A 24,612-nucleotide genomic window follows, 5' to 3' on the forward strand; every position below is an offset into this window, starting at 1 on the left:
TGCATCAGAATGTCAAAGATATTGTCGCCTCTCATCCATCTAATTACTTTGTGAGGACCTGAGTGGGGTGGGTTTAGTGCCAGTTGAACAGTATCTTAGCGCAGCTTTATGTTGTCACTGTCCTGGAGAGCTTTACAGGCCAAGATTTTCTGGGGTCTATGCACCTGTGGTGATGGTATCTTTGGGTATGCATTTGATTTTGCAGATAAGTTGCAGCAATACATTGCATGTAGGCAGTTGCGAAGGTTCCATGAAATCCGCTAGAAGAGAGAGGGTTTCTCTGCAAAGGAGTTGCAGAGAGATTATCTTGATAAGTCATGCACACATATAGAAGAACCCATGGGAGGACGTCTCTGTCCATTTCCCTTCTTGGCACATGAGAGCAGTTTCTAAAGTATGGTACCAGCGGTCTATAAGACCATTCCTTTGTGGATGGTAAGTTGTTTTTGTGCGAAAGCACTGCATACATGACGAAGTTCAGTAAAAAGTGCTGACTCGAAAGTGCCTTGTTCTGTTGTTTTTATGGTTAGCATCCGAAATCAGAAATCCATTGGCTGATAAATGCTTTTGCAGCTCTTTCAAAATTGGTGTAGTCTCAATCCAACGTGTTACTCTGTCAATCGCTGAAAGGATATATCAATATCCATTTGAATTGGGGAGGAGCCCAATAAGATCTAAATGGACGTGCTGAAAACGGCCCTTAGGAATAGAGTATCCATCGACTCGTGGCTGTGCATGCCATCCTGACAGGCAGTGCATGCCTGCATCCATCATTTACAGTTTTCCTCGACATTTGGCCTGACTAAGTGGTCAGTGACAAACTTGGTTATGGCATGAATTCCAAGATGTGGAAGTCCATGTGGTTTATTGAATATGGCTCATCTTGTGATGCGTGGTACCAGTTGATGAAGGTGGCTTTGAGAGACATCACATAGTACTTGTTTTGAAGAACAGGGACGTCCTGGCTTTCTGTGCACAATGCCATTGTGTTGCTATGCAGAAGTTCATGTAACTGTTGCAAGTTTATCAGATTCAGTACCTATTGAAAGAGTATTTACTTGCGAAACGAAATCAGCTACAAAACTGTCTACACCATGCACTTTTTGGACATCTATTGTGAATTCCAAGCTGTGAAGTCCAGATGGCGAAAGTACTGAGGACTACAATCTTTTGCGGGATTTCGAATAGCATCCACTAGGAGGTGATGGTGGCTATAAACTTCCAGAAGTCCGCCCTCAATGTCATCTTCAAAGTACCACATTGATAAAAACATATCCAACAGTTCTTTATCTTAGGCTGGCCAGTTATGTTATGAGTCTGTCGGCTTTATTGAGAAGAAACACAGTGGTCATTGTGTTCCTGCTATTGACTGTTGGAAGACAGCACCAGTCACAAAATTGCTCATGTCTGTGCTGATAGTGAGTTGACAATGGATATTGAGTGAGCCAGTGTAATATCCTTGGAAAGACCGTCTTTAATTTTGTCAAATGCTTGTTGCCTGGGGTGTGTTTGCCTGCTAGTGCGTCTGTAAAAGCTGTCTTTGTGGCAGTTCCATTAGGCTGGTGTCTACGATAAAAGTTTATTATGCTAAGGAACTGGCGTAAATCATGAAAGATCTGTGGTCATGGCAGATGATGAATGAACTCAGCACATGGAGATGTAGGCTGTGTGCCATTGCAGGAAACCAAATGACCAAAAAAAGGTAACTTGAGACTGACTCAGCCAACATTTATAATCACTGATGATGATGATGATGATGCCAAGTTTGCGTAAAGTGTCGAAAATTAGTTTCAGATGGTCTTCATGCTGTTCTCACGAAGTAGAGAAAACTTAAGTGTCATCCAAGTAAATGTAGCAGAAGGGGGATTTAAAAATTCCACTGTCTATAAATCTTTGCCAGTTTGTGCTGCGGTTGTAAGACCATACGGTATATAAAGAAATTCATACAGTCTGAAAAGGGTGATGATAGCCGTCTATGGCACATCATGAGGTTCATATGGATCTATTAAATATGCATTCTTACTACCGAATACACTAAAAACTGAAGCACCTGCCAAATAAAGTACAAACACCTGAATATTTGGGAAAGGGTATTATGTGGGAGTTGAGCGCCTAATAGTCGTTGCACAGTCTAAAAGTGCTGTTATTCTTGGGTATGGGCTGAGTGGATGAGGCCCAAGGCCGGACTGGCAGACCCAGTGTGGAGTTTATTTTATGAACTGTACCATTACTGGTCATGCTCTGTTGGAACGCTCATGGAGATTATGTAAAGTGTGGAAAACATATACTGCAGGTGTACGGACACCAGAAGAAGAATGCACTTGAGTGACCTGTACAGTCGTTGATAAAGCTATTGCAAGCTGCTACAGTGGTGTGTGAGTGTCTGCTAGAGTCTGTCCCGAATCCTCTAGCTCATTTGTGAAGAGAGAAGCAGGATGGTGAGATGGTGAGGATGTTTCTGAGTGAGCTGTTCCAGATATATATGCGTGGTAGTGAGCTCATCTGCTTATGAGCGAATTTTTTCACATATTGTGAGGTTTACTTTAATCAGGCGGATTGGTTCCTGTCATATATGAAAATATTGCTGAGTAGTATGTTGTAGTTCCAGAACCAATGAGAGGCAGTCTTGAATTATCTATCGATAGTAATTGCATGTGTCAACTGAAATGACAGTTTTGTAGCTGAGTTCTGTAGTCACTGGTTGTTTCGTGGATGGTGGAACACAGGTAAATACTGTGAAAGAACGTTCCCTCTGTGAGGCAAAAGAGTTCCAAAAGGCAAATTAGGAGATAACTGAAGGTGTCGTAGAAAGTCAGCTCCCAATAGTGGTTCGTTAACATCAGCAATGAAAATTTCCAAGAGAAAACCAAAGTCCAGTGTTTGAGGTGTGGTCCCTTAGATATGATGTATGTAGAATTTGCTGTACAGAGCTGGAAGGGAGATAAATTTTTTCCTGCTGGGGGTGCAAAACCTGGAATAATGCTAACCTCCGATTCTGTGTGGACGAGAAAATATTAACTAGAAGTGTGGGCCAAGATCTAGAGTCTGTTGTACAAGGGTTATGTGCAGCGAGATTGACTTACATGTTGAGGTGGCAGGTGACATGACTTCTTGTGACTGTCTGGTCCCCAATTGTGGACCAGCCTTCCTTTTTCGGTGGTTGCAGGGAGCTGTGCAGTTATGAGCTTTATCACCGGAATGTACTTGAAATCATCATTGGTGTGTTCACATCTTTTTGTCAGCAGGTAAAGTATACCTGCCAGCTAGTCGTATTTGTTAGCTGGGTGAAGGTCGTTACTCACATGGGTGAGAATGACATATCATCCTCAGAGCTGTCTCTGAGCGCTTGGTACTGTTTGGTTGCTGGCTGCCTTGAGTCATGGCCTGTAACCTTACAAAGGCACAGCTGATCACTGCTAATTGTAACTGAGAAGTTAATTTTACAATCGTACAGTCGACAAAGTGTGGTATGGCATTAGTGTCACATCAATTAACTGTCTAAATGTTTGTCAGAGATAGTTCGATGTCGTTGCTCTTCTGATGTTCGGGTAAGACGTTGCATGAGAACAGTCTTCACCACGTCGTATTTGTTGATAGCTGGGGGTGAGAATGTAACATCACTAATAAGGTCTGCATGCTCTCCGAGGTGACACAGTAAAGTGACGAACTTTGAACTGTCATCAGTAATGCCATGATTGTGGTAAATACGTTTAAAGACAGTAAACCCTATTCTGGTTGTGGAACGGTGACAGGTTGGGTGATGAATTAAACCACACAACGTTGCTGTGCAAATTCCGATGTCCATATAGCGCTGTATTTGGTCGCAGAGCGAAGAAGTTCTGATGGGACATTGTCCAATCTACGGCCTTATTTCGATTTAGGTCTTTCAGTACTCTGTCAAATTTTTCTTGCAGCATCATATCTCCCATCTCATCTTCATCTACGTTCCCTTCCATTTGTATAATATTGCCTTCAAGTTCATTTCCCTTATATATACCCTCTATATACTCCTTCAACCTTCCAGCTTTACCTTCTATGTTTAGTACTGGTTTTCCATCTAATCTCTTGATGTCCACACAGCTGCTTCTCTTTTTAATACTCCTTTTGTCAGAAAAGTTCCAGAACAGGTTTTAAAAAGATTGAAAGTTTCCCTTACCAAGTAATGACCCTAGCTCCTGTGAAAGTAGTCCTCTTTGTTGTCTATACACAGTTGCCAACGTTTCTGCAGATCTTTGAAGCAAGCAGTGAAATTTTCAACTGTGATGCTTGTGAGCTTATTTGTCACAGCCCATTGGATGTCTGCGGTATTTTAATGAAGCTTTTCTTTCAGTCGCCATTTCACTCGCGTAAACAAGGGAAAATAGCAAGGCGAAAGGTCGGGCGAATATGGTGGATGTCCGATGGCAATAACAGAATGTCTGTCCAGATACTCGGTAATAGATAAAGCAGTATGGGCTCTTGCTTTGTTTGTTTGTTGAAGTGCACAATCTTACATTTCTGAACATTTAAAGAAAATTGGCAATCTTTGCACCACTTTTAAATCTTACCAAGATCTAACTGAATATTTGTGCAGCTTCTTTCAGACAGTACTTCATCACAGATTACTGTGTCATCTACAAAATACCTGAAGTTACAATTAATATTGACTGCGGGATGATTGATATGCAACATGAACAGCGAGAGTCCCAGCACACATCCATGGGGCACTCTCGAAGTTACTTCTACATCTGACAATGACTCTCGATCCAAGATAATATGCTGCGTCCTCCCTACCAAAAAGTCCTCAATCCAATTACAGATTTCACTTGATACCCCATATGATCGTACTTTTGACAATAATTTCTGTTATCGAGAAATACTGCAGCTACCTGAATGCCTTGATCCAAAGCTTCAGTGTGTCATGTGAGAAAAGTGCGAGGTAGCTTTCACGTGATTAATGTTTTTGGAATCTATGCTGACTGGTATTGAGGAGGCCATTCTGTTCAAGATACCACATTATATTTGAGCTCAGAATATGTTTTAAGATTCTACAACAAATTGATGGCAAGGATCATGGACAATAGTTTTGTGGATCACTTCTACTACCCTTCTTGTAGACGGGTGTGATGTGTGCTTTTTTCCAAGACCTAGGCACGGTTTTTTGTTCAAGTGGTCTATGATAGATTATAGTTAGAAGAGGGGCTATAACTCAGCCTCAAATTCAATATAGAGTCTGATAGGGATTTCATTGGGCCCTGGAGCTTTGATCAGTTTTAACAGTTTCGCAACGCCACTGATAGGTACTAATACTTATTTTATTCACCTTTTCAGTGGTTCGAGGATTAAGTTGGGACAGTTCTCCTGGCTTTTCTTTGTAAAGGATCATTGAAAGCGGAGTTAATAATTTCAGCCTTTGCTTCGCTACCCTCAATTTCTGTTCGTGGCTTATTTGCTGGGGTTTTGTGAAATATCATTTGACAATATTCTGCTGTGGTAGTCACTTAAGGCATCACGCATTGCTCTCTTGACAGTCAAATACGTTTCATTCGACATCACTCTCTATCTATGGCTCTACACTTCGATTTCCGTCTATTATACAGTAATCTCTGTTTAGAAGTTCCATTGAGTACATTTCTATCCAAAGCATGGCCAACGAATCTTTTAAACCTGAGCCATAGTTCCTCTACATGATCCTGTCCTGTGCTGAAAGTTTAAGTTCCTCATTGACATTACTGATTTTTTTTATCTAGTTCACTGAATATATGTATATTTCTGCTTATTTTAGTTGTCTTTCGTACTTTGGTAATCATTGTTGTCACAACAGCTGCACAGATACCCATATTCATTGTGGACACCCTCAAATATATCAGCTCTGTTTGTTGACATAGATCCAATATTTTTTCATCGTCGGTGGGGTTCCTGTCTTTTCTGGATAATTTTCAGAAAAGGCATTGAGTAACATTTTTTACAGGATGTCTTAATACTACGACCAATAGCAAAACTTCTTAATACACCGACCATTAACAAAACTGTCATTTTCCCAATTAAGTGTTGGATGACTGATGTTTCCACCGATGATTACGGTATGATTGGGGAACTTGCGTACAAGTGGATTGCAGTTTTCTTAAAATTTTTCGTTTACATCAGGAGATGAGTCTGGTGGGCTATAGAAATATCCAGTTATCATTTTATGCCCGCTCTTGATACTGAGTCTCGCCCAAACAGTCTCACATGCAGCTTCAGTTTATTTCTCGGTGGATCTGAGTGTCTTGTCAACTGCAACAAATATGCCACCTCTATTTCCTTATCCTTTCGATATATATTAAATTTCTCCATAAATCTAATGCTATAAGCTGCACCATAACATTAATAATCACCCATAAGATTTCTGTTGACGCCATGTGGAAAGCTGTGCTACTACGCAGAATTTGGGGCGTCCTTGTGAACGGCGCAACTACAGAAATCCACTAGTTGCATGTGTGAACCCGGCTTAAATTCACTGCCTAGCCATTGGCAGCCATGCCCATTTAGCAAGAAACTTTGCGCAGAGCATCGTAAGATATTATTTAAGTGTTTACTGAATGTAAACCACGGTGCACACGGTGGGTTTGTTTACGTATTGTGAGTGTAGAGTATGTGATTAATGGCAAAATTAGGTGTTGCGTATGGGCTTTGCCCACTGATTGACGAAAGTAGTTTACTTGGTGTAACAGACGATTCCCAGCCCGGTACTGTGCTTGTGACACTTGGGAGAAATATCGTTATAAGATATAAGGTAAGTACTGTGAAACACAATGGTTGAGAAACCAAAGTGATTCGAATCTAGCATTGTTTTATGTTCACACTTTCCTGATGGTTTAATTTTTACTTGGTAAGTCAACAGACAAATACTTCTTACTAGATGTTCCCTTCGAAAGAGCAATGCCGGTTTCTTATACCAAACGTAATTTGTATTCCGCCACTAATGACCTCTTAATCGACTGGACTTTAAGCCCTGTCTTCCTTCCTTGACACCGTCTGTTTCGTACCGGAACCTGACAAGCAATTTTACGTGGGAGTGTGCTGAACTGCCTTCTTATAGTGGAAAGCAGAATTACGTTTATCGTTTGAATGGCAATCGTGTACTGTACTAAACACCAGTTTACATATTGTATTTGATATCAATGTTAAGTTTCATATGACTCAACATTAAGCAGAAGTTCAGTCCCTACCAAATGTATGTTCTCAGTTTAATAACAGCCTAGTAGCCTAAAAGATGACATTTACTGCATAGTTATGTCTGTGCACTTCTGTCTGTCTTGACATGGAACTAGAAATGAGTGCCTGCGAATTGTCAACAAGTGTATAACATATAGGCATGAATTAAATGCTGTCTTGTACAGTTCTGTTGTTAAACTGAGTGTGTGGTGGTAGAATACTATGAACAGTACACATATGAATAACATCGTACAGTTGCCATTGTATATTGTATAGCTACAAACAGAACCATCACATGCGCAAAATACGTAGCATATGAGATTGCATCTCAAAGTATGTACTGATGGGTCATGTTGCTTTCAAGACCTGAAGTGTTAGTGCCTACTCAAAACAGAAATAAAAGCCAAACAAAGCTGACCCATAAAGAAGCAGAGCAGATGCTTCACATTTTCATAGTTTGTTGTGCATGGTGTTGTTGTTGTTGTTGTTGTTGTTGTCTTCAGTCCTGAGACTGGTTTGATACAGCTCTCCATGCTACTCTATCCTGTGCAAGCTTCTTCATCTCCCAGTACTTAGTGCAACCTACATCCTTCTGAATCTGCTTAGTGTATTCATCTCTTGGTCTCCCTCTACGATTTTTACCCTCCACGCTGAATTTGTGATCCCTTGATGCCTCAGAACATGTCCTACCAATCGGTCCCTTCTTCTTGTCAAGTTGTGCCACAAACTCCTCCCCAATTCTATTCAATACCTCCTCATTAGTTATGTGATCTACCCATCTAATCTTCAGCATTCTTCTGTAGCACCACATTTCGAAAGCTTCTATTCTCTTCTTGTCTGTGCATAGGTATGTATTTTTCCTTTAAATGACTGCGCCCTTTACGTAGTGTCATTAATTTCCGTATGTGTAGATAGACTGTCACAGTAAACTTTCTTGATGTTTTGTCATCTTCATCTGTTTTAAACAGTCTAAAACCAATGTTCCACCAAACATGCTGTATCATACTTTAGGCCTATATGAATAGAACCACTGTCATCCATTGTTGTAAAACATTACTTATTCATATGACAAATTAATTTGTTTTCATGTTTTGTTACTTTCATTTTACATATTTCTTTCTTTCTTTTTTTTTTTTTTTTCAAATTAATTTTTTGTGAATTAGGTAGTTACATGTACCATTATCAAGTAGCTTTGGTTCACGTAATCAAAAGGAATTTCATAAAACAAAGAAATGTGAAACAATAACAGAAAGGCAAATAAAACAGCATTCTCAGCCACCTACAACAGAAATGATGATGTATTGAAAGCATTAACCTCAATGTTCGTTTACGAACCTAGGGAGATATGTAATGTCAATCTTTTTTGACTAGGGCCTACTACGTACTGTACACAACACTTATTTTGATACATTTTGACGAGCTGCATTTCATAAATTACTATTAGGTACAATTTTTCTGGCCTGTGCGGAAGCAAACTGAAAGAATAGGATCATTCTATGTTAAATCAACACAGCTGACAATCTCTGATTTTTATCAAATGTGTACTCATTGCATATGAGGAGAGAATGAAAAATGGCATTTTTCAGATTTGTATTTATTTATTTACATGTCAAATTCCATAGGACCAAACTGAGAAGCAAACCTCCAAGGTCATGGAACGTGTCAGTACATGAAATTACAGTTTAAAAGTAATAACGGATAAAAATAAAATGCTTATGAACCTGAAAAAAGTCAGTCCATAAGTTTAAGTAAACACAGTCACAATACAACAAGAATCAGCTTAATTTTTCAAGAAATTCCTCGACAGAATAGAAGGAGTGACACGTGAGGAAACTCTTCAGTTTTGATTTGAAAGCGTGTGTATTACTGCTAAGATTTTTGAATTTGAGTGGTAGCTTATTGAAAATGGATGCAGAAGTACACTGCACACCATTCTGCTCAAGGTGGTTAAGGAAGTCCGATCCAAATACGGGTTTTGATTTGTGCCGACTATTAACTGTGTGAAAGCTGCTTATTCTTGGGAATAAGCTAATATTGTGAACAAGAAGTGACAGTAAGGAATATACAGGGTGTCTCAGCTATCTTGTCCACCAAAAGGACGGGTATACACTCGCACACACACACACACACACACATATCCATCCACACATATACAGACACAAGCAGACAGGTCTTTAAATATGTCTGCTTGTGTCTGTATATGTGTGGATCGATATGTGTGTGTGTGTGCGCGAGTGTATACCCGTCCTTTTTTCCCCCTAAGGTAAGTCTTTCCGCTCCCGGGATTGGAATGACTCCTTACCCTCTCCCTTAAAACCCACATCCTTTCGTCTTTCCCTCTCCTTCCCTCTTTCCTGATGAGGCAACAGTTTGTTGCGAAAGCTTGAATTTTGTGTGTGTGTTTGTGTTTGTTTGTGTGTCTATCGACGTGCCAGCGCTTTCGTTTGGTAAGTCACATCATCTTTGTTTATATATATATATGACATAAGCTAATGAAAATAAGCAAAGTAGACTAATGTTCGTGTCGAACAATCACCCATTTCAGATACTGTTGAATAGTAAAAATGGCAGCATTAAATCTTTGGACAAGATCCTGAAGGTGGGCTTTCTACGACAGTTTACTATCTATCTGAACACCTAGAAATTTGAACTGTAAGTTTCACTAATCATATGCCCATTCTGTGAAATTAAGATGTCAGGTTTTGTTGAATTATGTGTTAGAAGCTGTAAAAACTGAGTCTTACTGTGATTTAGCTTTAGTTTATTTTCTACAAGCCATTAACTTAGGTCATGTACTGCACTATTTGAAAGTGAGCCAATGTTGCACACAACATCCTTTACTACCAAGCTTGTGTCATCAGCAAACAGAAATATTTTAGAGTTACCCGTAATACTAGAGGTCATATAATTTACATAAATGAGGAACAGAAGTGGCCCCAACACTGATCCCTGGGACACCCCCCCCCCCCCCCCCCCCCATTTGACCATACCCCACTCAGACCCCACCTCACAGCCATTCTCAATATTGTGAATAACTACCTTTTACTGTCTGTTCCTAAAGTAAGAGGTGAACCAATTGTGAGCTGCTCCCCATATTCCATAATGGTCCAACTTCTGAAGCAATATTTAGTGATTAACACAATCAAACGCCTTAGTTAAATCAAAAAAATCTGCCTAGCATTTGAAACCTTTTGTTTAACCCATCCAGTACCTTGCAGAGAAGAGAAAATATAGCATTTTCAGTTGTTAAACAACTTCTAAAGCCAAACTGTACATTTGATAGCAGATCGTGTGATATAAAATGATCAATTATCCTTACATACACAGTCTTTTCAATAATTTTAGCAAACACTGATGGCATAGAAATGGTCTAAAATTGTCTACATTATCTCTTTCTCCCTTTTTATAGAGCAGTTTTACTACTGAGTACTTTAATCAGGAAACTGACCATCCTAAAGGAAAAATTACAGATATGGCTAAATACAGGGCTAACATGTGCAGCACAGTACTTAAATATTCCGATAGGCACTCCATCGTAACTGTGAGTCTTTAGTCTTCAGTGATTTAATTATTGACTCAGTCTCCCCCTTGTCTGTATCGCAGAGGAGTATTTCAGACATCTATCTCAGAAAGGCATTTGCCAAGAAAGTTATGATTCCCTGTAGAAACTAAATTTTTATTTAATTCACCAGCAATGGTCAGAAATGATTGTTAAATACTGTACATATATCTGGTTTATCAGTAGCACAAGTATGACAAAAGTAATGGCCCCCCAAAGGTCTAAAAATGTGTGGAAAATGTGACAAACATTGCATACAGAAATGGCTGTAATGTCTGTTCTAAGAGAAATAGAAGCACTTTCAGATAATTTTGGAAATGGCTAAGAACAAACTTTAAAAAGGTATCCAACATTACCGTATTCAAATAATGTACATAATCAATGTCAGTGACCTTGAATAACTCGGAACATATCACCTACAAAATGTCTGAAAAAATATATTTGCGCCTTCATATTACATCACACAACATAGTAAAAAATCAAGTTAGGATGACATTTGGATTTGGAGATATTAATTTATTTCTTCAGTAGTATGACACAATAAAGCAATAAAAATTGAATGCAAACTGCAACAGAATAACTTAAAGTACTGAAAAATATGTTAACTTTTAAAAAAGATTGTGTGATAGCAATGAACAGTAAGGTAGCAAAATGAACAGGCCAATAGGAAGCACTTGTAATATGCCAAGTACAAATTTTGATATGATTGGTGGCGTAATGACAGACCACAAAATGTGTGATAGGTGCAGGAAAAAATTGACACACAAACAAGGGCTTGTGGCTGAACCTACTATGTGGAAAGATATAGGAATCACAACTCAGCATAACTCCTCACACACATCTATTGACCATGATGTTGATGTAGTTGAATTAACTGATAGTCTGGTATCATTAGTGAGTCACCAGAGGAAAAGAAGAGACAAAGAGAAAACATATCCAGAGAATAAGGTCGAGAAAGTGTCTGAAGTATTTCGAAATAAATACGAGAAAAAGCAGAGGGTGAAACAATGTTATGGAATCTGAAATCCCATTGAAGAGGCAAGGAAACTGGTACACCTACCTAATCTTGTGTAGGGCCCCAGTGACCACACAGAAGTGCTGCAACATGACATGGCATGGACTCGACTTATGTCTGAAGTAGTGCTGGAGGGAACTGACACCATGAATCCTGCAGGGCTGTCCATAAATCTGTAAGAGTATGAGGGGATGTAGATCTCTTCTGAACAGATCGTTGCAAGACATCCCAGATATTCTCAATAATGTTCATGTCGAGGGAGATTGGTAGCCAGCGGAAGTGTTTAAACTCAGAACAGTGTTCTTGGAGCCATTCTGTAGCAATTGTGGAGATGTGGGGTGTCACATTGTGTTGCTGGAATTGACCAAATCCATTGGAATGCACAGTGGACATTAATGGATGTGAGTGATCAGGCAGTATGCTTACAGTTATGTACATGGCACCTGTCAGAGTCATATCTAGAGGTATCGGGGGTCCCATATCACCCTAACTGCACATGTCCCACACCATTACAGAGCTCCACCAGCTTGAATAGTCCCCTGCTGACATGCAGGATCCATGGATTCATGAGGTTGTCTCCCTACCTGTACACATCCATCCGCTGTATACAATTTGAAATGAGACTAGTCTGACTAGGCAACATGTTTCCAGTCATCAACAGTCCAATGTCGGTGTCGACGGGCCCAGGCGAGGTGTAAAGCTTCGTGCCGAGCAGTCATGAAGTACATGAATGGGCCTTAGCTCTGAAAGCCCATATCGATGAAGTTTTGTTGAATGGTTCACACTCTGCCCCTAGCTGATCGTCCAGCATTGAAATCTACAGCAATTTGCGGAAGGGTTGCACTTCTGTCATACTGAATGATTCTCTTCAGTCATTGTTGGTCCTGTTCTTGCAGGAGCTTTTACCAGCCACAGAGATGTTGGAGATTTGATGTTTTGCCGAATTCCTGATAATCACGGTACACTCGTGAAATGGTCACATGGGAAAATCTCCACTTCATCACAACCTTATGCACCAATTATAACACCATGTTCAAATTCACTTAAATCGTGAAAAACCTGCCATAGTAGCAGCAGGAACCGATGGATCAACTGCGCCAGACACTTGTTGCCGTATATAGGCGTTGCCAACCACAGCGCCGTATTCTGCCTGTTTACATATCTCTGTATTTGAACATGCTTGCCTATACCAGTTTCATTGGTGCTTCAATGTATAACACAACTGAAAGAATAATTTAGTAATAGCACTTCAAACAGTGAGAAGAACCAAATATTGATGCTTCTTCCGAAAAGTGGGAGCATCCGAATGATTGAAAATGAATTTGAAGCCTCAAACTATTTAATAATTGGTCAAAGAATGTAGTATCTTAGGAACTCCTAATCCAAGACCTAAGTGAACATTTTGTGGACTTTCACATAGAATTTTACAACAAAGTGGATATAAGCCGCTATGTGCCTGAGAAGAAGGATTTTGTTTCTGTCAAGGGACATGGTTCCAGGGTTCATAAACAAAAATGACTGGTGTAGGAAAACCTAATGATTTTTATCAGGGCATCCACAGTTAAAGCTGAAAGTAGCATTATCCAAAGTTTGCCAGTTACAACCCAAGAACGGTGTTCTGGCTGGTGCAACCAGTACCTATAGTGTGCGTCTTTGCAGTATTCATGAAAATGTGAAGCTCATGTTGGACAGGTGATGCCAACTGTCACCTTAATGCATACAAACACTGTCTGTCCGAGAGCATTTGTAATCCTGCACAGCCAAAATGTTATATGTCAAAATGTGAGAACTGCCCAAGTGCACAATCTTTCATTATATAATCTATAGGACTTGTTCGTTGAAAATGGAACTGATGAAATAACATACAAACTTTGGACACCTACAGACCAAACATCTCTCCAAACATGTCTGTTTTGTGGAAGGCTTCTTGGGAAACCTCACTGAAGAATTCAAAAAAGCTCCTGCAGCTTCATAGCTGTCCAACAGTCTTTTCAATCTGAAAGGGACACTTGTGACAATGAATACATTGTTGTTTGTGATTTTGCAGAGAATTATACAGGATGAGGTTTAAGGGGGTTCACTGGAACAATGCACAGACCTCTCTTCACCCATTTGTAGTTTATAATGACATCCAGAAACCTATGCAGTTGATCACATTTCATTTGTTAACAAATCAGAATGCCTTAAACATGACAGTGTGTGTTCATCTTTTACAATGCCATTGCTTAACTTATCTTTCATCAGAGTGATTTCAGTGTCTGTTTAGAGTGTCATTTCCTTGCTACATCATATGGCAGAGGACCATGTGGTGGTATTGGGGTACCACTGAGAGACTTGCTTCCCATGCCAGTCTGCAGTGCATCTACACCTCTCAGATGATGACACCCAGGTAGCTTTTTGAATGATGTTCCAAGAACATTACAGTGTATCACTTTCATAATAAAACTAACAGGGAATATGATGAGGACGCTCCTCTCTTTCAAGAGTCATTAGCACAGATTTGCACTATTTTTGGTACCCACTAGTTGCACTGTGTTATTTCCACTGTCCATAAAAAAAATCCAAATGAAAGTTTTCTCCACTTCACCATACATCAAAAATGAGTATCTGACACAGACCCACAATACTCATACCCTGTTGATATCACTGTGTTTGCTGTATGTTTGTATGATGGTTGCTGCTGGCTTGGATGTGTTTTTAATGTTAATGAATGTACCAGTGGGGTTACAAAAGCTCCCTACATAGTCATGGCTCTTCACCTTCATTGTGTACCCCAAGAAACCTGACGTCTTTACTGTGGACAAGATAGACATTTTTACAAAGGTTGATGGGAGTACAGCAACATGTCACATGTATGCCCTTTTACGAGAAGATGCTCAAAAGTGTTATATCTTGCTTCTCAGTGTTGAGGCTTGGTTACTGCTTCTGATGCATTTGTCATTGCATTTGGTTGTGATATTTGAATGTTTTTTCCATGCATTCCATACATTTGTCTAGGATGGTTGTATCATGTTTTGTGTCATTGAAGGTCAGAGATCGTGCTGTTACCTTGCGTATTACAAATACTTGCAATTGGCCTCTTCATATTGCCATACTGTGCATTGCTATTACATCATCTTTTTAAAAGTTTACATGTTTTTCAGTACTTATAACATTTTGTTTCAGTTTGCATTAAATTTCTGTTGCTTTATTGTGTCACATAGCTTTAAGTATTAACTCACATGTCCTAATCCAGATGACATCCCAACTTGATTTTTCACTATGTTTAGTGTAACAATGAAGAAACAAGTACATCTTTCTCAGAAATTTTGAAGGTGATACGTTTTGAGATATTCAAGGTCACTGACCTTAATTATGTGTGTGTGGTTTTTTTTTTTTTTTTTTGACATGGCCAAGTTGTATATCATTTGCAGTCTTTTCTTAGCCATTTCCAAAATTGCCTGATCCATGATTCTGTCTCTATTAGAACAGAAATTACAGTCTTTTTTTGTGAGCAGTGTTTTTCGAATTTTGCACACATTTTTAGAAATTTGGGTGCTCATTCCTTTGTCATACTTGTGCTACAGTTCTGAAATTGGGTATTTTTCATTCTCTCCTCATGTGTAGTGAACACCAAATTTAATGAAAATTGGAGATGGTCAAGTTGGCAGCTGGGTTGACTTCACATGGAATGACTCCTCCTCTTTCGATTTATTTAGCCTTACAGTGCCAGAAAAAATTATACTTAACAGTAATTTATCAAAGGCAGGTCCTTAACATTTGTCAAAACAGACATTGTATACATTAGCAACAGGCTATTGGTAAAAACTGATTGATATTATATATCTCTCTAGGTTCCTAAAGAACCAACAGAGTATTAAAATTTTATGCTACCATGATGGTACCACTCTTTATCTTCATTTACAATCAGTTAAACACACAAGGCTGCGTTCCAGAATTTTTAGTAATAATCATTTAAAGAATGCAGACCTTGTTAATGACCTCTCATTTTGGTTTATATGTAAAGGATTCTGTACACATATGAAGCTGTATATTACCCTACAAACAAAGTTCTGACTGGAGTTAAATCATGGTGATAGCTGGTTCTCTCACACATCCGAAGACTCGTTTGATGCAGCTCTCCATGCTATTCTGGTGGTTTCAGTTGCCTGAGACTGCAGTCATGTGTGTGAGCAGCACACACACACACACACACACACATGACTGCACACACACATATATATATATATATATATATATATATATATATATATCGACCTGCCAGCGCTTTCGTTCGGTAAGTCACCTCATCTTTGTTTTTATATATAATTTTTCCCACGTGGAATGTTTCCCTCTATTATATATATATAATGTGACTTACCAAACGAAAGCGCTGGCAGGTCGATAGACACACAAACATACACACAAAATTCAAGCTTTCGCAACCAACGGTTGCTTCATCAGGAAAGAGGGAAGGAGAGGGAAAGACAAAAGGATGTGGGTTTTAAGGGAGAGGGTAAGGAGTCATTCCAATCCCGGGAGCGGAAAGATTTACCTTTGGGGGAAAAAAGGACAGGTATACACTCTCGCGCGCGCGCACACACACACACACATCCATCCGCACGTACACAGGCACAAGCAGACATTTGTAAGCCACTTCCGACCAGTCACATGGTGGATGTATTAGTAAAGAAATTATTAAAAAGTTATTTTATCCTCACCAGTGCCTTCTTCTGATGTGCATGTCCATCCCACCTTTGTCAGAAAAGTGTTCCCACATCCAAATTGTGTAACTAATGAATAAGTATGGAAAAAATTGGGGAGAAAAAAGTAATTATGGCACAACTTTAGTAAAAAAAGAAAAGGATCAGTTAATACTGCACTTTCTGAGACATCAAGGAATCATTTTAGTATTGGAGGCAAGTGTGAGGAATAAAACTGTAGAGGGAGACCAAGGGATGAATACAGTAAGCAGGTTCAAATGTATGTTGGTTGCAGTAGTTACTTGGAGAAGATGCTTGCATGTGGTGAGCTGCAGCAAAGCAGTGTTAGGACTGAAGACCACAACAAAAGGTGTTGATATAGTTGTGCTGTAGTAGGGGATGACATGGGAGAGTTGGCTGTAGCATGGAATCCAGAGTAAAACATTTTTGAATAGGTCTTTAAGAGAGGAAATGAATTACCGAATAAAAAATACAGGGTGCCATTTAAACAAGTCATACCGCTGTTCATATCTTTGTTAATAACAAAGCTACAACAAAGGCAATCATGCTGATTGATGTTCCCTTGATGGCTAAAGAACATTTGCTTGAAACATTTTGTAATTTGCATCCGGACAAACAGTTATTTAGGGTGGTCAAGATAAGTGCTACACCCTGTATAAAGTGTGGGTGAAATTTTAACCCTTTTAGTGCCAAATACGATCTGATCGTGATCCAGATTTTCGGCGAAAAATGCCAGTAACGATCTGATCGTGATGCCTTTCTCATTTGCTAGGAAATACTAACAACTTTGCCTTCAAGCGCGGAAAAAATGAATGAGAAAGGCATCACGATCAGATCGTTACTGGCATTTTTTGCCGAAAATCTGGATCACGATCAGATCGTATTTGGCACTAAAAGGGTTAAATCGTTTTGGCTGGTCAGTGTGTTTTACCACTGCTTGCAGGGTAACACCCTTTAGGTAACTACAAGCCAACCAAGCCTCATTCCCAATTCATGCCCTCCCCCTGTAAGAAGCATGCTAGATGACGTATTTCAATAGCCAACCTCTATTCTCTTCCTTAGTTACAAGCTAAAACCTACATTTCAGTTGTACTACCTACAGCTGTGACATGGAAATTTCGAGAAAAGCAATTACAGGTGAGTGTCCCAGCTGAGCGCTTAACAATTTGTGGCTGACTGCTCATCTCGAAGGTGTGTCCTCATAGTTACAGCTTCCCTTAAAGGAAAGTGCCATGGCTAATAGTCCAGGCTTACAATAGGATCATAAACCAAAGTTAACAAATTGGTATACTGGCAGAGATTAAATGTTTTCTTTTTTCCAGATTATGAATTTGAAAGAGAAACAAAATAATAACGGTATAAAAGGGAAATTCCAATGAGAAATTTGTTACACACACTAGATTAAAGGAGGATAAGAACCACCTTGGCTCATACACGAGAAAGATGCCCTCTTCTGTTCTTACCTTCAGAAGGTGCAGTGCCCAGTACAGCACATAAAAGTACATAAAAAAATTAAACAAAAACCAGTAATGCTATCTTTTGGAACCACAGGTTTATATAGGGCAAAGAAGACGAATTTGTTAATGGAAGTTGGAGAGGATGGGCTGGTTGCTCAGGACTCGATCAGGTAATACATTAACATGCAAAAAGGCAGCCACTGTAATACACTTCTGTAAAGTATTACCCATTGGGGAGGGATTACTTGGTTCTAAAAGCTAAGAATAATGCTTGAAGGGCCAATTATAAAAGATAGGTGGAAGGTAGACATATAAAAGCCTCGGGGAGTGTAAGGACACCCAACTCAATGCTACCACTCCGTATTTTTTCTGGCTTTCTTCATATAATAAGTCAACCTTGAAAAGGTTGTGAGAGAATGGTGCAAGGAACTGACCAATTTGGGTTCTCAGAGTGGTGTCTACCTGGGCTGTAAGAACTAATGGCTGATTGTAGATTGCCTGGCTTTTGCAGATGACATGGCACTGACTGCTGATTCTCTTGAAATGACAACAATGCAGGTAAACTGCCTCAGAAAACAGGCAGCCAAAGTGGGTGTTCAAGTGTCGCTGGAGAAAACAGAGTTCTTCACCAACATCAAAGAAGCTAACAGAGAGATGTTACTAGACCAGGGAAACATCAAAAGACTGAGAAGTTTAAGCACTTCTGTGAATGCATTGAACCCAACCTATCAGAAAAAACATTATCCATGAGAGTCAACAAGTTGGAACCAGCCTATCGACTGACTGAGAAAACCTACAACTAAAAAAGGCCTGTCACGCAACCTGAAACCTAAGCACTACACATCAGTCATATGACCAGAAGCCCTGTATGCCACGGAATGTCTTTCCATGAACTGGAGAGGTCTGATGGAGAAATTGGAAGTCAGAGAGAGGAGAATCCTCAGGAAGATCCTAGGCCCAGTAGAAGAAGATGGGAATTCAGAAGGTGACATAACTGAGAGCTCTATGAACATATTGAGAGGGTCTGTGACTGTGCTAGAAAAAGAAGGGTAGCTCTCTATAGTCATTTTGCAAGATTGCCTCCAAACAGATTGACCGACCGTCTGTTCACCTTCTGGCAAAAGAAGAAGGTTCACACCACTTGGCTGACAGAAACTGTAAAGGACATTAAAGAATTGGGAATAACTGATCTCAAGAACAGATAGTCTGTGAGACGTACCCTGAAGAAAGCCCGAGCGTTTCAGGAAAAGCCGAAGGGAAGGTACTCCCTGACCAGAAGAAAGGAAGGAGTTACATCGGCAGTGGGTGTGACGGTACTGGGCAAATATTAAAGCCCAACAGTTGAACAAGCATGATCCAAAGTAGGCCTGTTCGAAACACTCAGAAGAAGAAATCAACTAATAGGCCTAACATGAAAGACTAACTCAGCATGTCAGCATGTATTTATAACAGCAAGGGGGGAGGCGGGGGGGGACCACTTCTTTGAATCAGAATTCGTAGTGCATCTGACAAACTATGAAATAAAAGATCTGTCAGGACAGTGAATTGTATTGAAACCCAGATTTTGTCAGTTAGTTTCACGCATTTGATTTGTTTCAGTAATCATTGAGACTGAACAAGTATGACATGTTTTTCAGATATTTTTCTACATCTAACAACATGTCATCATAATGATACTGCCAACATGAGTTAAAAAATAAATTGGTCACTACTGTCAGCATTATTGCTCTTCCTACTGTTACTGCTAGAATGGTTACTTTTATGACTGTTGTTCTTTTGCAGTTGCAAGATCAGAAGCAGATTGGTAGCTGGAGCACAAAAAGCAGACTGACATCACCTGTAATATACGACAAAGCAAACAAACAGTATGTGGGTGTGTTTCACTATAACCAAATCCGGACGTGGACAGAGAATGATGATAGGTTGGATAAAGCAAATAAAACAAAGGTAGGGTCATTAAAATTTCTTTTCTTAATTTGGTACTCATTTTAGTAATACTGTAAGTGTAAGGTATAAAACACTAATGTTTAAATGTTTTTCAACTTAGTTTCAGGAACCCATAAACTGCATTTTGTCATCTTCTGAAGAAAAACCTCCCATTGTTCTTTTCAAAAATGGTCGTGTGTTACCATTAGATGCTGTTTTGCAAAAAAGGAAAGAAGACACCCAAAAGCCAGTTTTGGCATCAGATGAAGAAATTGAAGATTCCTATATTATATCCTCTGAAGGAAGAAATTACGTCACTTTTTTAGCACGTAACTCAAAGGTATGACAGTCATAGTAATATAGTTAATTTGAAGTGTGATTGAATCTTAGAGCAAAATAGTCTCCTTGTACAAAAATGATGGGATGCTGGTGTTATGATTTTGGGAAACTAAGGCTAACTATTACAGATTTGGAAAAAAATATAACATATTAATTCATTTCAGCACTGATCTGAAGTGAAATGTAGCATTTTAACTGTTGAGTGTTATTAGAGTGGATTAGATATTATGGAATCTGAACCTTTTTTCCATGTGTTGTTTGAATACTTTCTGCCTTTGGCTAGAACTAGGAAATCTGACATGCACTTCTGAATTTTACAAAGTTACTGTTGCACATACCTAAAATAAGGCCAGGTAAGAAAGTAACCCTAGTCAAAAAAATATAATCAGGAAATACTTGAAAAATTATGATTTGCCAGTGTGTGGCATTCTATGTTTCTGGAGTTCTAAGTTATAGATTTCTGGTTTGCTTGTGCCCACCACTAAAACTAAAATCATAATACAGAAGAAATAAGTCAGAAGTAAGTGAAACACTGATTAAATGCAGCAAGGCCAGTTTCTTAGTTCATCAAATAACAGAAGGAAGAGCAATGCACCTTCTCAGAAATCCAAAGGAGAGGTAAAGTAAACTTTCTAGGCATTGCATGTTGATATTTCAGTGAGTCATGATGAGCACTCCGAAAGATTTCACAAAGGACTGTAACTAGTGAGTATTTGCCACACTCCAGATCCAGGGGCTTGGATTTTAGTGTCTCATTAGGATATCATATGATGATTTAAGAAAAATGAAAAAGAAAATAAATTAACTGCAGTGGGTGGGATTGATTTTTTTAAAAATACTCTATATGATGTCTTAGGTTAAGATCCAAGAAATCACATGTTCGAGCCATTCATCCTGGTGGACACTCGTTTGCGGATAATCAGAAAAAAAAATAAAAAATAAAAAATTGGAATTTCACATGATGCTGTTTAACATTAAAAATACACTCCTGGAAATGGAAAAAAGAACACATTGACACCGGTGTGTCAGACCCACCATACTTGCTCCGGACACTGCGAGAGGGCTGTACAAGCAATGATCACACGCACGGCACAGCGGACACACCAGGAACCGCGGTGTTGGCCGTCGAATGGCGCTAGCTGCGCAGCATTTGTGCACCGCCGCCGTCAGTGTCAGCCAGTTTGCCGTGGCATACGGAGCTCCATCGCAGTCTTTAACACTGGTAGCATGCCGCGACAGCGTGGACGTGAACCGTATGTGCAGTTGACGGACTTTGAGCGAGGGCGTATAGTGGGCATGCGGGAGGCCGGGTGGACGTACCGCCGAATTGCTCAACACGTGGGGCGTGAGGTCTCCACAGTACATCGATGTTGTCGCCAGTGGTCGGCGGAAGGTGCACGTGCCCGTCGACCTGGGACCGGACCGCAGCGACGCACGGATGCACGCCAAGACCGTAGGATCCTACGCAGTGCCGTAGGGGACTGCACCGCCACTTCCCAGCAAATTAGGGACACTGTTGCTCCTGGGGTATCGGCGAGGACCATTCGCAACCGTCTCCATGAAGCTGGGCTACGGTCCCGCACACCGTTAGGCCGTCTTCCGCTCACGCCCCAACATCGTGCAGCCCGCCTCCAGTGGTGTCGCGACAGGCGTGAATGGAGGGACGAATGGTGACGTGTCGTCTTCAGCGATGAGAGTCGCTTCTGCCTTGGTGCCAACGATGGTCGTATGCTTGTTTGGTGCCGTGCAGGTGAGCGCCACAATCAGGACTGCATACGACCGAGGCACACAGGGCCAACACCTGGCATCATGGTGTGGGGAACGATCTCCTACACTGGCCGAACACCACTGGTGATCGTCGAGGGGACACTGAATAGTGGACGGTACATCCAAACCGTCATCGAACCCATCGTTCTACCATTCCTAGACCGGCAAGGGAACTTGCTGTTCCAACAGGACAATGCACGTCCGCATGTATCCCGTGCCACCCAACGTGCTCTAGAAGGTGTAAGTCAACTACCCTGGCCAGCAAGATCTCCGGATCTGTCCCCCATTGAGCATGTTTGGGACTGGATGAAGCGTCGTCTCACGCGGTCTGCACGTCCAGCACGAACGCTGGTCCAACTGAGGCGCCAGGTGGAAATGGCATGGCAAGCCGTTCCACAGGACTACATCCAGCATCTCTACGATCGTCTGCATGAGAGAATAGCAGCCTGCATTGCTGCGAAAGGTGGATATACACTGTACTAGTGCTGACATTGTGCATGCTCTGTTGCCTGTGTCTATGTGCCTGTGGTTCTGTCAGTGTGATCATGTGATGTATCTGACCCCAGGAATGTGTCAATAAAGTTTCCCCTTCCTGGGACAATGAATTCACGGTGTTCTTATTTCAATTTCCAGGAGTGTAGTAACCACTTATGGACTGGTTGAAGAAAAAAAAAAGTACTATAGTATTTAAGTTACTGACTCGGGTGGATGGTTTGAATCTCGTCAAGCAATGGAAACTTTTTTATTTTTTTAAAAATCTTTGTCAAAATGACTTTGGTCACTATTTTTATGCAATTAATTGGTTTACAAACAATTTTTTTAAATTTGTATTTCCTTGTCACATCGTTGTAATCAACTTATTAACTTCTTCAATTGCTCTTATTTTTTCTTCTTATATTTATTTTTCACTTGGAATACTTATGCATGTGAATTTAATTACTTTTATTTATCTGTCTTAATGTTTAAACATTTGAAAATGCCGATCTGTCGATTAAAAAACAAAAGACAAAATAATCTACTGTGCAGTGGTATCAAGAGTGTATTCTTCTTTACAAGATGTACGTCTTGTTGGATTGCAATGGTCATACAAACATTTAAAATATAAATTCTTATTGTACTATGGACAAAATAACTTGGATGGTGTTTTAAAGGAAAATGGGGACTATAAGTAAAACAAATTTCAAGCAAAATGGGAAATAGAAGTAATGAATGCAGTTACATGGACAAAAATTTAAAATGATGAAATGGAAGACTTTAAGTCAAAGTTAACAATAATTGAAATCCCATTAATAGGCATTCCAAGTGGAAAAAGGCTGATACGAAGAAAAATGAAAGCAGTTGATATATTTCATACAATGACTTACATGTGGTGACAAGGGAATGAAAAAAATTGCATTTAAACCAATTAATCGAGTAAAAATAAAGATAAAAATAATTTCGATAAAGATTTAAAAATAAAGAATTTCAAAGTGCATAACAAAGTGTGAAACCACAATCTTCTACATGTGAGGTCATTACCTTAACCATTGCCATATACAACTGGTCTGTAAATTGTTACTATTTGTAGTGAAATTTTGAATTTTTTTTTTTCATTGATTACTCGCTAATGAGGGCCCACCATGGTGAATGGCTGCAGGGAGTGATTCCATGGACCTTAACATACATCACCATATAGATTATTTCAAAAAGTCAATTCTACTTCTGGGACCGCTCCTTGTAAGTAACTGTCAAAGGATGCACAATTGGCTTTGGATGAAGAAAAATCCATTTTCATTTAGCTTTTACAGGCTCATACAATATGTGATCAGAAGCATCTGGACACCCCCCAAAACATGCATTTTTGCATATTAGGTGCATTGTGCTGCCACCTACTGCCAAGTACTCCAAATTAGCAACCTCAGTAGTCATTAGTCATCGTGAGAGAGAGAGAATGGCGTACTCTGCTGAACTCATAGACTTCAAACGTGGTCAGGTGATTGGATGTCACTTGTGTCATACGTCTGTATGCGAGATTTCCACACTCCTAAATATCCCTAGGTCCACTGTTTCCAATGTGATAGAGAAGTGGAAATGTGAAGGGACACGTACAGCACAGAAGTGTGCAGGTTGACCTCATCTGATGACCGACAGAAGAGGCTCGTAATGCGTAATAGGCAGACATGTGTCTTGACCATCACACAGGAATTCCAAACTGCATCAGGATCCACAGCAAGTACTATGACAGTTAGGTGGGAGGTGAGAAAACTTGGATTTCATGGTCGAGCAGCTGCTCATAAGCCAAACATCATGCCGGTAAATGCCGAACGCCTCGCTTGGTGTAAGGAGTGTAAACATTGGACGATTGAACAGTGGTAAAACATTGTGTGCAGTGACGAATCGTGGTACACAGTGTGGCAATCCATTGGCAGGGAATGGGCATATCGAATGCCCATTGAACATCATCTGCCAGCGTGTGTAGTGCCAACAGTAAAATTCGGAGGCGATGGTGTTATGGTGAGGTTATGCTTTTCAAGGAGGGGGTTTGCACCCCTTTCTGTGTTGCATGGCACTATCGTGGCACAGACCTACATTGATGTTTTAAACACCTTCTTGCTTGCCACTGTTGAAAAGCAGTTCGGGGATGGTGATAGCATCTTTCAACATGATCAAGCACCTGTTCGTAATGCACGA

The 24,612-nt window shown here is 40.0% G+C and overlaps 1 protein-coding gene across 1 annotated transcript in view; it reads left to right on the top strand.

Moving 5' to 3' along the window:
- The first annotated feature begins 6,435 nt into the window (after nucleotides 1–6,435).
- Nucleotides 6,436–24,612, top strand: part of LOC126474113 (nucleolar protein 11) — a 78,125-nt gene continuing 59,948 nt past the window's right edge. The window contains exons 1-3 of the mRNA XM_050101539.1: nucleotides 6,436–6,754; nucleotides 19,693–19,857; nucleotides 19,958–20,176. Of these exons, the coding sequence (XP_049957496.1) occupies nucleotides 6,623–6,754; nucleotides 19,693–19,857; nucleotides 19,958–20,176 (516 nt within the window). The 5' untranslated portion in view covers nucleotides 6,436–6,622. The remainder of the gene's footprint in view (nucleotides 6,755–19,692; nucleotides 19,858–19,957; nucleotides 20,177–24,612) is intronic.

This window comes from Schistocerca serialis, chromosome 4 (assembly GCF_023864345.2).
Source record: "Schistocerca serialis cubense isolate TAMUIC-IGC-003099 chromosome 4, iqSchSeri2.2, whole genome shotgun sequence".
NCBI lineage: Eukaryota > Metazoa > Arthropoda > Insecta > Orthoptera > Acrididae > Schistocerca > Schistocerca serialis.